Source organism: Nannobrachium achirus, assembly GCF_963921795.1.
Source record: "Nannobrachium achirus genome assembly, contig: SCAFFOLD_290, whole genome shotgun sequence".
Classification (NCBI taxonomy): domain Eukaryota; kingdom Metazoa; phylum Chordata; class Actinopteri; order Myctophiformes; family Myctophidae; genus Nannobrachium; species Nannobrachium achirus.
The window spans coordinates 79980-95092 of record NW_027664691.1 but is presented as its reverse complement, the minus strand read 5'-3'; the positions used below and the strand labels follow the sequence as shown (position 1 = coordinate 95092).

At 42.5% G+C, this 15113-nt stretch overlaps 1 protein-coding gene across 1 annotated transcript in view; it reads left to right on the top strand.

Moving 5' to 3' along the window:
- Positions 1-9461: 9461 nt before the first annotated feature.
- The window catches only part of LOC308280851 (ephrin type-B receptor 4b-like), a gene marked incomplete at both ends in the record, with an annotated part of 22048 nt that continues 16396 nt past the window's right edge, over positions 9462-15113 (top strand). Inside the window, 2 exon segments of the mRNA XM_080755169.1 lie at positions 9462-9617; positions 13458-13591. Coding sequence (XP_080611295.1) covers positions 9462-9617; positions 13458-13591 — 290 coding nt within the window.

Sequence of the window (15113 nt, the reverse complement as noted above, 5' to 3'; positions counted from 1 at the left end):
AGTCATTTAATAAACTAGACTAAAACGTTAGGGAGGGACTGGTGGAGAAGAGAGTCATTTAAATAAACTAGACTAAAACGTTAGGGAGGGACTGGTGGAGAAGAGAGTCATTTAATAAACTAGACTAAAACGTTAGGGAGGGACTGGTGGAGAAGAGAGTCATTTAATAAACTAGACTAAAACGTTAGGGAGGGACTGGTGGAGAAGAGAGTCATTTAATAAACTAGACTAAAACGTTAGGGAGGGACTGGTGGAGAAGAGAGTCATTTAAATAAACTAGACTAAAACGTTAGGGAGGGACTGGTGGAGAAGAGAGTCATTTAATAAACTAGACTAAAACGTTAGGGAGGGACTGGTGGAGAAGAGAGTCATTTAATAAACTAGACTAAAACGTTAGGGAGGGACTGGTGGAGAAGAGAGTCATTTAATAAACTAGACTAAAACGTTAGGGAGGGACTGGTGGAGAAGAGAGTCATTTAATAAACTAGACTAAAACGTTAGGGAGGGACTGGTGGAGAAGAGAGTCATTTAATAAACTAGACTAAAACGTTAGGGAGGGACTGGTGGAGAAGAGAGTCATTTAAATAAACTAGACTAAAACGTTAGGGAGGGACTGGTGGAGAAGAGAGTCATTTTATGTTTGGTTGCTCTCAGATGTTGTGTGCTGAAAATAGCAGATCTACAAGCTCACTGTGAGCTTGTAGATCTGCTATTTTCAGCACACAACCAGGTGTAAAATCAGTCATTACGATGCCATCAAGGCCTGCCAAAATACATTTTAGACTAAATCAACCGTAGATGTAGTCGCCTAAAACCTTGTTATTTAGTCGACTAAAACTAGACTAAAATCAAAACTTTTCCGGTGACTAAATTATGACTAAAATCGAATCCTATCGTTTTATTTTGTATCGTTTCGAATCGGCACTGCAAATAATCGATTGTATCGATACTATCTGCTTAAAAGGAGGGGTTTAATTACTTTTCCTTTCCATATGCTACACTGGTCTATGGATAAATTTGTGTAATCTCTGGGTTCATGTCAAGGTGCAGGTTTGTCAATATACAATGTCCATGTATTTGGCAGATAATCACTGTGTTTACTTATTTATATCCATAATAATACATGTTTCCCTTAAAAACCTGCACTATCCACACCTTTCACACAGATTTAATGTCTTTGCTAAATAGTTACTATATCGATTTTAAATCATTGAATCGTATCGTATCGTATCGCCATGAATGAACCAATATCGTCCATGTATCGTATTGTCAAACATGTATCGAATCGCCATTAAAATGTATCGTTATTTACAACATCTAACGCCGCTGAGTCGACTCATGCCACGCTCTCCACATGGAGACTCCCCCCCCCCCCCCCACCCCTCCCTCCACTGCTTAGGGTCCTTGGAAAAAAACCAGCACACCAGACACACAGAGACACAGAGAGAGAGAGAGAGACATAGAGACACAGAGAGAGAGAGAGAGAGAGAGAGAGAGAGAGAGAGAGAGAGAGAGAGAGAGAGAGAGACATAGAGACACACAGAGAGAGAGAGAGAATGTGTGTTAGAGTGTAAAGGTCAGAGGTTAAGTTGTGCCGCTAAGCACCCTGGGAAGGGAGAGTGTGGAGAGGTCACCATAAGGTCAGCCAACACATTCTGTGTGTGTGTGTGTGTGTGTGTGTGTGTGTGTGTGTGTGTGTGTGTGTGTGTGTGTGTGTGTGTGTGTGTGTGGGTGTGTGTGTGTGTGTGTGTGACCCTGAACTGTATTGTGTTTCTATATTTATGAGGACATCATCGTTTAGGAAGTTTAAATGACGCACACACACACACACACACACACACACACACACACACACACACACACACACACACACACACACACACACACACACACACACACAGCATGACGCTGGTTTCCACTTCCTGAGGAAGCCAATGTCACTTCCTGTTCGCTCCCAGTCTGCACTCCTCTTTTCATCCCTCCATCATTACACTCCTCTTTTACCATCCCTCCATCATTACACTCCTCTTTTACCATCCCTCCATCATTACACTCCTCTTTTACCATCCCTCCATCATGTATGACGGTGATGAAACTCAAAGAATGAACTTAGAGGAGTTGTTTGGATCATAGACATAGAAAAGTAGAAAGGTAGTTGTTTGGAACGTAGACATAGAAAGGTAGAAAGGTAGTTGTTTGGAGCATAGACATAGAAAGGTAGGATATTTATTTGATAAATGGCCGCTCCGCTTGATAGGTTTATTCATTCCTTAGAAAGTTATCCATTTCCAGAAGACCAGAATAAAAGCCCAGTCCAGTCAATGAAAAGGCAGCACACAAGAACAAGTCTGTTTTAAATAATTGTAACAGAATTCAATATTACAGCAGTCAGTGGCACCCATATTGCTCTGTAATAACAGACAGTTGACATGGTGTTTTATATGATCAAGACAATAAGCCCTATTCACGGCCCGCCCACTCAGCAAATTTCTCAGTAACTTCCTGGTGCTGACATCAGTTTAGAAGGGTAAACTAATACAGAAATCACTGGACTTAAAGCCAACAAATCATTATTTCGAACGGTAAAGTAAATTATAACGCTTTGTGCCTTTTACTATCTTGTGTTCTTGATCATACTAGCCGTATTTTATACTTTACTATTCGGAAATTGCATTAAAATTGCGATTTCTGTGTTCACTCTATGGGCTTTTAGCAGGTGTTTACCCTTCAAAACGTGACTTCAGCACCAGGAAGTTGCTGAGTGGGCGGGGCCTGAATAGGGCTTATAGGATGGGTCATATCATAATGACGTCATATCGTGCAGAACGCTGTGGTCATGTCACAGGCTGTCATGGCCTTCATCAGTGGATAGAACACAACAGAGTTGTTGTCTGACGGTGTTGTTGACGGCTCCTGCCGTCACAGACAGATCTAAAATCTCTCATACGGGTAAAGATTGTTTACTTAACCAGTGGAAGGTCAGACACTTGTCCAGTGTCAAGATATCAGAGTTGTTGTTTTAATAACAATGTTAGAACAACAGGGTTTGTTTCGGAACATGGAGTGGCAGTGAAACATGATTAATCCCATTCAGAACGCGTACACATTATTGTGTATTATTATTTTATGCTTTAACTATTAAAAAATAGCAGATCTACAAGCTCACAGCGCGGCACCGAGTGCCGCGCTGTGAGCTTGTACATCTGCTATTTTTGAAAAACTGTGAAAATTAGAATTTTGACCCGATTCTTTAAGTGTCTTTTGAATCCTTCTAAGGTTTTTTTGAAAAACCCTATGTTTCTATGTCAGCAATCTGGCCAGCCATCGTCAAAGAAAAGGTCCTTTTCACTTAAAGGGCCTACACCATGCTTTTAAAACTATATTTTTTGTATAAATATATGCTCAAAATTGAGTCTTAGACAGGTTTTAACCCTCAAAAAACACTCTGACCATTCTTTTTGTTTGTTCTAGCTCTACTATAATGAGGCTCTCCAGCTGCAATACCAAAACGGCCTCTGTTTGCTCAGGGGCGCATCTAGTGGGGTTTTTCCAGAAAAAAAAGAAGTTTTTTGAAAAAGAAAAAGTTTTTTGAAAAAAAAAAGTTTTTTGAAAAAAAAAGTTTTTTGAAAAAAAAAAAGTTTTTTGAAAAAAAAAAGTTTTTGAAAAAAAGTTTTTGAAATTTTTTTTTTTTAAGTTTTGAAAAAAAAAAATGAAAAAATTTTTTTTTTTGACTCTGCATTGCATTTTTTTGAAAAAAAAAAGTTTTGAAAAAAAAAAGTTTTGAAAAAAAAAAAGTTTTGAAAAAAAAATCTTTTTTTTTACTCTGAAAAAAAAACGGGAATCCGAGAGTGACGTCACTCTCGTCAACTCTCAGAACAGCACTGTTCTGAGAACCCGTGGAAAGCTTTTCATCTCTGTCTGCCCAAAACCAGAGAAAGACACAACGGTCAGAAATAGGACTTTGTGAGGATAGAAGGTGCCAGTGGGACCCCAAAAAAAGGTTTTAAAATAGAAAAAGTGAAAATTCATGGTGTAGGTCCTTTAACTGGAGCTCAGTTAGTCTGTTCTTGAGAGACTACTATGTCAGTGGTGCTCAAACCTTTTCATGTGAAGGACCCCCAAAATGATATGTATTTGGCCACGGACCGCCATCTCAAAATATTTAGTTCCAGGGACCACCCAGAAGCAAAATTTGAGTTACAAACGTTCGCTTTAAAAATACATATTGTATATTCAAAGATTTGCAGAGATCTACAAGCTCGCAGCGCACGCTGCGAGCTTGTAGATCTGCTATTTTTCAATAGTTAAAGCATTCAATAACAAGGCCTGAATCGGTTAAAGGATGATGATGTTTGACCATTAGACAACCATTGGTACACTTAATATTATATTATTAATATTAACCGCTCTGCACTGTAACTGAAGGGACTCTCATACTCCACCACTATGTGCTGTGAAATCACATTGATTGACAGCTTATATAAACACAACCAGGTTTCACAGCATGAGTTCAGACTCCTGGCAGGGCAACATGTCATTTACAGAACCGGGGGGGGGGGGGGGGGGGGGGGGGACTGAGTTACCAGGGCCCAAGGTGGAGGGGCCTTAGTTAGTTTTATATACTTTAGCTATTGAAAAATAGTAGATATACAAGCTCACAGCACAGCACCGAGTGCCGCGCTGCGAGCTTGTAGATCTGCTATTTTGAGCGGTGGTCACAACGCTCCTATACGTGGCCGTGTGTGTGGGTCTGTCTGTCTGTCTGTCTGTCTGCGTGTCTGTCTGTCTGTCTGTCTGTAGCCTGCAGTAACCTTTTCTGACCACACATGTTAAGGGAAGGGGCGCTGTTGTTCAGGCCAGGCCAGACCAGGCACACACACACACACACACACACACGCACACACACACACACACACACACACACACACAGGGGGGAAGGGGGGGGGGGGGGGAACCACCGCTCAGTTCACACGGGTGTGATTTTTTAATAGTTAAAGCACCCATGGCCCAGAATTTGCTGTGACTCCCCGTACAGAACCTTACAGAACCTTACAGAACCTTACAGAAACCTTACCCCGTACAGAACCTTACAGAACCTTACAGAACCTTACCCCGTACAGAACCTTACAGAACCTTACAGAACCTTACCCCGTACAGAACCTTACAGAACCTTACAGAACCTTACCCCGTACAGAACCTTACAGAACCTTACAGAACCTTACCCCGTACAGAACCTTACAGAACCTTACAGAACCTTACCCCGTACAGAACCTTACAGAACCTTACAGAACCTTACCCCGTACAGAACCTTACAGAAACCTTACAGAACCTTACCCCGTACAGAACCTTACAGAACCTTACAGAACCTTACCCCGTACAGAACCTTACAGAACCCTTACAGAACCTTACCCCGTACAGAACCTTACAGAACCTTACAGAACCTTACAGAACCTTACCCCGTACAGAACCTTACAGAACCTTACAGAACCTTACCCCGTACAGAACCTTACAGAACCTTACAGAACCTTACCCCGTACAGAACCTTACAGAACCTTACAGAACCTTACCCCGTACAGAACCTTACAGAACCTTACAGAACCTTACCCGTACAGAACCTTACAGAACCTTACAGAACCTTACCCCGTACAGAACCTTACAGAACCTTACAGAACCTTACCCCGTACAGAACCTTACAGAACCTTACAGAACCTTACCCCGTACAGAACCTTACAGAACCTTACAGAACCTTACCCCGTACAGAACCTTACAGAACCTTACAGAACCTTACCCCGTACAGAACCTTACAGAACCTTACAGAACCTTACCCCGTACAGAACCTTACAGAACCTTACAGAACCTTACCCCGTACAGAACCTTACAGAACCTTACAGAACCTTACCCCGTACAGAACCTTACAGAACCTTACAGAACCTTACCCCGTACAGAACCTTACAGAACCTTACAGAACCTTACCCCGTACAGAACCTTACAGAACCTTACAGAACCTTACCCCGTACAGAACCTTACAGAACCTTACAGAACCTTACCCCGTACAGAACCTTACAGAACCTTACAGAACCTTACCCCGTACAGAACCTTACAGAACCTTACAGAACCTTACAGAACCTTACCCCGTAACAGAACCTTACAGAACCTTACAGAACCTTACCCCGTACAGAACCTTACAGAACCTTACAGAACCTTACCCCGTACAGAACCTTACAGAACCTTACAGAACCTTACCCCGTACAGAACCTTACAGAACCTTACAGAACCTTACAGAACCTTACCCCGTACAGAACCTTACAGAACCTTACAGAACCTTACAGAACCTTACCCCGTTACAGAACCTTACAGAACCTTACAGAACCTTACCCCGTACAGAACCTTACAGAACCTTACAGAACCTTACAGAACCTTACCCCGTACAGAACCTTACAGAACCTTACAGAACCCTTACAGAACCTTACCCCGTACAGAACCTTACAGAACCTTACAGAACCTTACCCCGTACAGAACCTTACAGAACCTTACAGAACCTTACAGAACCTTACCCCGTACAGAACCTTACAGAACCTTACAGAACCTTACAGAACCTTACCCCGTACAGAACCTTACAGAACCTTACAGAACCTTACCCCGTACAGAACCTTACAGAACCTTACAGAACCTTACCCCGTACAGAACCTTACAGAACCTTACAGAACCTTACCCCGTACAGAACCTTACAGAACCTTACCCCGTACAGAACCTTACAGAACCTTACAGAACCTTACCCCGTACAGAACCTTACAGAACCTTACAGAACCTTACAGAACCTTACCCCGTACAGAACCTTACAGAACCTTACAGAACCTTACAGAACCTTACCCCGTACAGAACCTTACAGAACCTTACAGAACCTTACCCCGTACAGAACCTTACAGAACCTTACAGAACCCTTACCCCGTACAGAACCTTACAGAACCTTACAGAACCTTACCCCGTACAGAACCTTACAGAACCTTACAGAACCTTACCCCGTACAGAACCTTACAGAACCTTACAGAACCTTACAGAACCTTACCCCGTACAGAACCTTACAGAACCTTACAGAACCTTACAGAACCTTACCCCGTACAGAACCTTACAGAACCTTACAGAACCTTACAGAACCTTACCCCGTACAGACCTTACAGAACCTTACAGAACCTTACAGAACCTTACCCCGTACAGACCTTACAGAACCTTACAGAACCTTACCCGTACAGAACCTTACAGAACCTTACAGAACCTTACCCCGTACAGAACCTTACAGAACCTTACAGAACCTTACAGAACCTTACCCCGTACAGAACCTTACAGAACCTTACAGAACCTTACAGAACCTTACCCCGTACAGAACCTTACAGAACCTTACAGAACCTTACCCCGTACAGAACCTTACAGAACCTTACAGAACCTTACAGAACCTTACCCCGTACAGAACCTTACAGAACCTTACAGAACCTTACAGAACCTTACCCCGTACAGAACCTTACAGAACCTACAGAACCTTACCCCGTACAGACCTTACAGAACCTTACAGAACCTTACAGAACCTTACCCCGTACAGAACCTTACAGAACCTTACAGAACCTTACAGAACCTTACCCCGTACAGAACCTTACAGAACCTTACAGAACCTTACCCCGTACAGAACCTTACAGAACCTTACAGAACCTTACCCCGTACAGAACCTTACAGAACCTTACAGAACCTTACCCCGTACAGAACCTTACAGAACCTTACAGAACCTTACCCCGTACAGAACCTTACAGAACCTTACAGAACCTTACCCCGTACAGAACCTTACAGAACCTTACAGAACCTTACCCCGTACAGAACCTTACAGAACCTTACAGAACCTTACAGAACCTTACCCGTACAGAACCTTACGGAACCTTACAGAACCTTACAGAACCTTACCCCGTACAGAACCTTACAGAACCTTACAGAACCTTACCCCGTACAGAACCTTACAGAACCTTACAGAACCTTACCCCGTACAGAACCCCGTACAGAACCTTTGAGCTTCAGTTGCTGTGACTCCCCCGTACCCTTTGAGCTTCAGTTTGCTGTGACTCCCCCGTACAGAACCTTTGAGCTTCAGTTTGCTGTGACTCCCCCGTACAGAACCTTTGAGCTTCAGTTTCATTCAGGTTTCAAGGCTGCTAAGCTCTTTGTTGAAACCTCGTCAGAGTTCAATCACAATCACAGAGTAACGGCCCGATCCCACCCGGGCGCCATAAAGATAGCCATAATGATCTGACCTCATGACCTGATAGCGTGGAAAGTGATCCAAACGTAAGCCATTTACCATGAGAGGGAGTGGGTTGTTGGCTGATTTACCACTGTTTCAGGGTTGTGTTCGCCTCATGCCAAACAACCCTGAAACAGTGGTAAATCAGCCAACAACCCACGACCTCAAATGGTAAATTGCTTTTCTACCACTACCATATAAATGAAAGAAAACACAGTTGTAACTTGCAAGGTTATTTAGTTACAGTCATTAATTGTTTCAGAATACGCACAGTGGGCGGGGTCCATGAGCCAACTCAGGTTGTTGACTGATTTACCACTGTTTTAAGCCAATCAGTATTTGAACATGTGAGCACAAAAAGTGTTGTGTATCAGTGTCTATGGCTGTGGTGTGAATGCTGCCTCCACATATTGATCTTTATTGGCCTTAATGCCGATCCCGCAATATCTTGCGAAATATTAAAAGGTGTCCACAGTGCTGATCGCGGGATGACTCGCGAAATATACTGTATATACAGTAAAGCTGGCGCTGATTACCTGTGGTCCGGTGAAAAACCCTGGCACGGGTGAAGTCGCCGATTCATCATCATGGTGCATCCACGTGCACACAATAGTGATCCCATCCCATAGAAACCAACGGTCTTTCTCATCTTTACAGTCCATTTTCTCCAAAAAATACTTTGATGCCAAAGGATGGCATTGGATTCTCACTAAAATAGCACAAGCATGAAGGCATCCATCTTAGATCTTTGTTTACGCTCGGAACCGGAACTCGTCACGGGTGAATCTTGAACATCGTAAAGTGGGAATTGTGAGCTCGATCTACTTCCGGCCTTCAAATAAGAGAGTGGCCGCGAATGGAGAAAACGGCCGGCACTTTGGACAATTAACCCTTTCATGTCAACGGCACGAAATCGGTTAATTAATACTTACAACTGCCCAAACTGATTCTCTTTGTGCTGTACTGATTAATTGGGCGACATTTGATAATTTCTCTTTCTCTCTCTCTCTCTCTCTCTCTCTCTCTCTCTCTCTCTCTCTCTCTCTCATTCATTCCTAATGTCTCTCTCCTCTCTCTCTCTCTCTCTCTCTCTCTCTCTCTCTCTCTCTCTCATTCATTCCTAATGTCTCTCTCTCTCTCTCGCTCTCTCTCTCTCTCTCTCTCTCTCTCTCTCTCTCAGCCTGTCCGTCCAGACACTTCAAGGCGGGGTCAGGTCCAGGGTCATGTGTCATGTGTCCGACCAATAGCAACACTCAGATCCCAGGCTCCGCCTACTGTCTCTGTAACCATGGTTACCACCGCGCCGACTCAGACCCGCCCTCTGCTGGATGCACCTGTAAGTACACTTTAATAATAAACTTTATTTATGAATAATTATTAATATTTACCTTTTAAAAACGACCGTAGCACTGCCTTCCCTTACCCTGTAGATCAGGGGTTCCCAATCTGTCTCAGGTCACCCCATAAATATTGTTTTAATCCGAGGCACCCCTACATTATAATTTTCACTTCCAGCACCTTATATTTATAGCATATCGTCGTTGTCGGGTGGAAACCTTGTATGTCCAAAACCGTTCGTTTTGTAATTATCAACTATAAAATGTACTAAACTAGTGAAAACAGCAGATCTACAAGCACACAACGCCTCGCATGTGTGCTTGTAGATCTGCTGTTTTAACTAGATTTGTGCGACAGTCTTGTATGATGAAGCAGGGCTTTGCTTTACCAAAAGACACATTTGAAACTTGGAGATACAAGGTTTCTGCCCGACAGTGACGATATCTTAGTGATTATGTTGCGAGGAAAACGTTGAGATAACAGCCATTTTGGTTAGAACTGACTGAAAATAACTTTGTACTTCAATTTTAAAATGATACTAAATATTGTTTCAAGTGTACAAATAAATTCCAAATATTATCAAATGATCTCGCGGCTCCCCTGGACTGCCGTCACGTAACCTCGCCTACAAGGCTTTCTGGAGAGAAAGCCTGGTGTTCGTTCACAACAGGCCGTTTGGTTTCCGCCTAAAGCATGGAAACCACTAGAAGAAGCGGCGTTGCTTTGATTTGGTTCCCTCCGTTTGTTTCCCCAATGCATATTAAAATGCTCCAGTAGCCTAGTGTAGTCTTGCCAGTCGCCACGAGTTGGACTAAAAGATGCACATACCAAACGAATTTTTCGAAAGCAAAACTATGCCGCATCAATGTGTTTATTAGGTCGGCCCTAAAACTATGTCCTTGGGTGCAGGGGAATATTTTGGGTTAAAACTGAATCCGGTTGATAGTTCCGGCCAACGTGTAGTCCGTCTAGGACTACAACATGACGTAAAGTGGTTTCCGCTCCCGACCGGATCAAACCCTGTAAAGTGAACTGATCCCAGACTAGCCGTCCCGTCACCCCAGGGTGCCCCGTCACCCCAGGGTGCAGCGTCACCCACTTTGAAAACCCCTGTTGTAAGTATCAGTCTCTCTCTGTCGGTTCTATTGTTCAACTCACCTCAAAGCTGCGTCACATCAACTAAACATAAACTATTTAATACTTATAACACAAAAAATAGCCTGCAAACTGTGAGGCTTCTCCGTGTCACAGCCTCAGTCAGGGTGTCAGCCGTTACCTTTCACCCAAATGATTCTATAACGGGGAGGAGACCTCCATTCAACCCCCTTATCATCATCACATTCATAGAATTATGAGGCGAATAATATCAGAAAAAATAGAAAATGTAGAAAATGGCTCTGTCTGTCTGTCTGTCTGTCTGTCTGTCTGTCTGTCTGTCTGTCTGTCTGTCTGTCTGTCTGTGTTCCCACGAAACTAGGAGAAACATGCACACACACACAATACAATGTGTGTGTGTGTGTGTGTGTGTGTGTGTGTGTGTGTGTGTGTGTGTGTGTGTGTGTGTGTGTGTGTCCATTGTGTTAACAGCTGTCTTCTGTAAAAGCAGATCCTCCCCTTTAAGTCTCACTAATTATTGTCCTCCACACACACACACACACACACACACACACACACACACACACACACACACACACACACACACACACACACACACACACACATGGATCAGATGTCTCTTTGCCCTCCTTTCATCTCTCTCTCTTCTCTCTCTCTCTTTGTCTCTTAGTGATGATGTCATCGAGGTGTCGTGTTCGTGTTGTGTTGTTTTGTTCTTTTAGTTTGATAAATAAAATCATTAAAAATATCTTATCGTTGAATCTCCACATTCCAGACACCATTTTTTTTTTATTGTCGCTTGTTGCCTTTTTATCAGTTTTTGACATGAAGATTTTCTCCCTGTTTTGTTTTATTAAAACTACAGAATGATCCAGCTTATTCTGAGCGTCAGTAGATCAGGGGTTTTCAGAGTGGGTGACGGGGCACCCTGGGGTGACGGGGCACCCTGGGGTGACGAGACGGCAGTCCAGGGGTGCCGCGAGATCATTTGATAATATTTTGAATTTATTTGGACACTTGAAACAATATAATTTAGTATCATTTTAAACTTGAAGTACAAAGTTATTTTCAGTCAGTTCTAACCAACATGGCTTTTATCTCAAGGTTTTCCTCGCAACATTATCACTAAAATATCGTCGGGCAGAAAACTCTGTCGCACAAAACTAGTGAAAACAGCCGATCTACAAGCACACAGATCTGCTGTCTTCACTAGTTTAGTACATTGTATAGATGATAAATACAAAACGAACGGTTTTGGACATACAAGGTTTCCACCCGACAACGACAATATGCTATAAATATAAGGTGCTGGGAGTGAAAATTATAATGTAGGGGTGCCTCGGATTAAAACAATATTCATGGGGTGACCTGAGACAAAAGGTTTGGGAACCCCTGATCTAGATCATGTCAGTGGGCTTGGTTTACTGGTGCCACAAAAACATCTCCCGTTCATTTTCCTCAAAGACTTTAACCATAATATTTATAACAATTATGTTAAGCCTTCAGGATGGCAGTGAATCATGACCATACAACCTTTGTTTCTGTGAAAAGAAACATTTTTAAAATCGCTAAACAAAGAGTATTTAATATTGACAATCGCAGGCCTTGTTGCTGTTGTAACGGCCGGTAGAAAAAGCTGCGTTTTAAGTTAGATTAGGAGAAAAATGCACTTTTGTGTCGCAGCGTAACAAGCATGTCTATGATGGAGACAGCACTTCCTGGTCACGTGATACCCCGCTGCATTCTGGGAAATGGAGTGTTTATCTTCACTGCAGTAGCCTGGTACAGTAGCTACAGATTAATATAGTTTATTAGAATATTGCTTGATTCTGATTGGTCGAGTGCTGAAATCAGTGGTGAATTATAGGCGTATAAATAATGACCGCTCCGCTCTATAATTCACTGCTGCCTAATCAAAGGCTCAGAGCAGCTGCTGCACTCAGGATGCACTGTGTGGATTTAGTGTTGTATCCAACATGTCAGCCATGTAAACAAACACACAGCGACATTTACAACTAAACGTTGCTCTCAAGAATGTTTTTAAAAACATTTGAGGCGAGAAATAGACAACGCAGTATCAGAACATGGATTTATTTGATCAGCACTTCCTTGTTTTCCAAGGTGACGTGTTGCGTTGGGGGGGGGGGGGGGGACGCACTTTCAGCCGTCTGTAAACAAGGAAATACTTTGTTTTGTTTTTAGTTTTGAGTCAAATTATTAATTGTATTTATTAGCTGGGTAATAAGGTCTTGCTGCTTGGTCATTATGGCTTATATGGACACTTCAGGCTGATAATTCATGACCGCGCAGCAAGACCTTATCGCATACTTACTGTACAACATACTTACTGTACAACATACTTACTGTACAACATACTTACTGTACAACATACTTACTGTACAACACGTCATACAACACGTCATACTTACTGTACAACATACTTACTGTACAACATACTTACTGTACAACACGTCAAACGCGTCAATGGGAACCGGAAGACATCAAAGAGATTGGCGCGTTGGCACATCATGGGCACCCGATGAGTTAAATGTAGTATGAAATAATTAAATATTAAAATATGTTTTCATATGATTAAAGGTTTTAATATGGTCATGATTCACTGCCATCCTGGATGGCTTAACATAATTGTTATAAATATTATGGTAAAAGTCTATGGGGAAAATGAATGACTGTCTAACTGACCTGTCTCCCCCCCCCCCAGCCCCCCCCTCTCCCCCCCGCTCTGTGGTGGCCCAGGTCAACGACACCATGGTGACGCTGGAATGGAGCGAACCACTGGACCAAGGGGGCCGAGGCGACCTGCGCTACAACATCCTGTGTGACACGCCCTCCAAGGTCATTAATCTGATTAGCATAATGAGATGCAAGCTCATTAGCATATTCACCCTGTCATTAGCATAACGAGATACAAGGTCATTAGCATATTCACCATGTCATTAGCATAATGAGATACAAGCTCATTAGTATATTCACCATGTCATTAGCATAATGAGATGCAAGGTCATTAGCATATTCACCATGTCATTAGCATAACGAGATACAAGGTCATTAGCATATTCACCATGTCATTAGCATAATGAGATGCAAGCTCATTAGCATATTCACCCTGTCATTAGCATAACGAGATACAAGGTCATTAGCATATTCACCCTGTCATTAGCATAATGAGATACAAGGTCATTAGCATATTCACCCTGTCATTAGCATAACGAGATACAAGGTCATTAGCATATTCACCATGTCATTAGCATAACGAGATAGAAGTCCATTAGCATATTCGTGAAATGTCAGGGAAAGATCCAGTAGAACTAAGACTATAGCAGAGAAGAGATCCAGTAGAACTAAGACTATAGCAGAAGAGATCCAGTAGAACTAAGACTAGTGGAGAAGAGATCCAGTAGAACTAAGACTAGTGGAGAAGAGATCCAGTAGAACTAAGACTAGTGGAGAAGAGATCCAGTAGAACTAAGACTAGTGGAGAAGAGATCCAGTAGAACTAAGACTAGCGCAGAAGAGATCCAGTAGAACTAAGACTAGTGGAGAAGAGATCCAGTAGAACTAAGACTAGAGGAGAAGAGATCCAGTAGAACTAAGACTAGTGAAGAAGAGATCCAGTAGAACTAAGACTAGTGAAGAAGAGATCCAGTAGAACTAAGACTGTAGCAGAGAAGAGATCCAGTAGAACTAAGACTAGTAGAGAAGAGATCCAGTAGAACTAAGACTAGTAGAGAAGAGATCCAGTAGAACTAAGACTAGTAGAGAAGAGATCCAGTAGAACTAAGACCAGTGGAGAAGAGATCCAGTAGAACTAAGACTAGTGGAGAAGAGATCCAGTAGAACTAAGACTAGTGGAGAAGAGATCCAGTAGAACTAAGACTAGTGGAGAAGAGATCCAGTAGAACTAAGACTAGTAGAGAAGGGATCCAGTAGAACTAAGACTAGTGGAGAAGAGATCCAGTAGAACTAAGACTAGTAGAGAATAGATCCAGTAGAACTAAGACTAGTAGAGAAGAGATCCAGTAGAACTAAGACTAGTGGAGAAGAGATCCAGTAGAACTAAGACTAGTGGAGAAGAGATCCAGTAGAACTAAGACTAGTAGAGCATAGATCCAGTAGAACTAAGACTAGTAGAGAAGAGATCCAGTAGAACTAAGACTAGTAGAGAAGAGATCCAGTAGAACTAAGACCAGTGGAGAAGAGATCCAGTAGAACTAAGACTAGTGGAGAAGAGATCCAGTAGAACTAAGACTAGAGGAGAAGAGATCCAGTAGAACTAAGACTAGTAGAGAAGAGATCCAGTAGAACTAAGACTAGTAGAGCATAGATCCAGTAGAACTAAGACTAGTAGAGAAGAGAT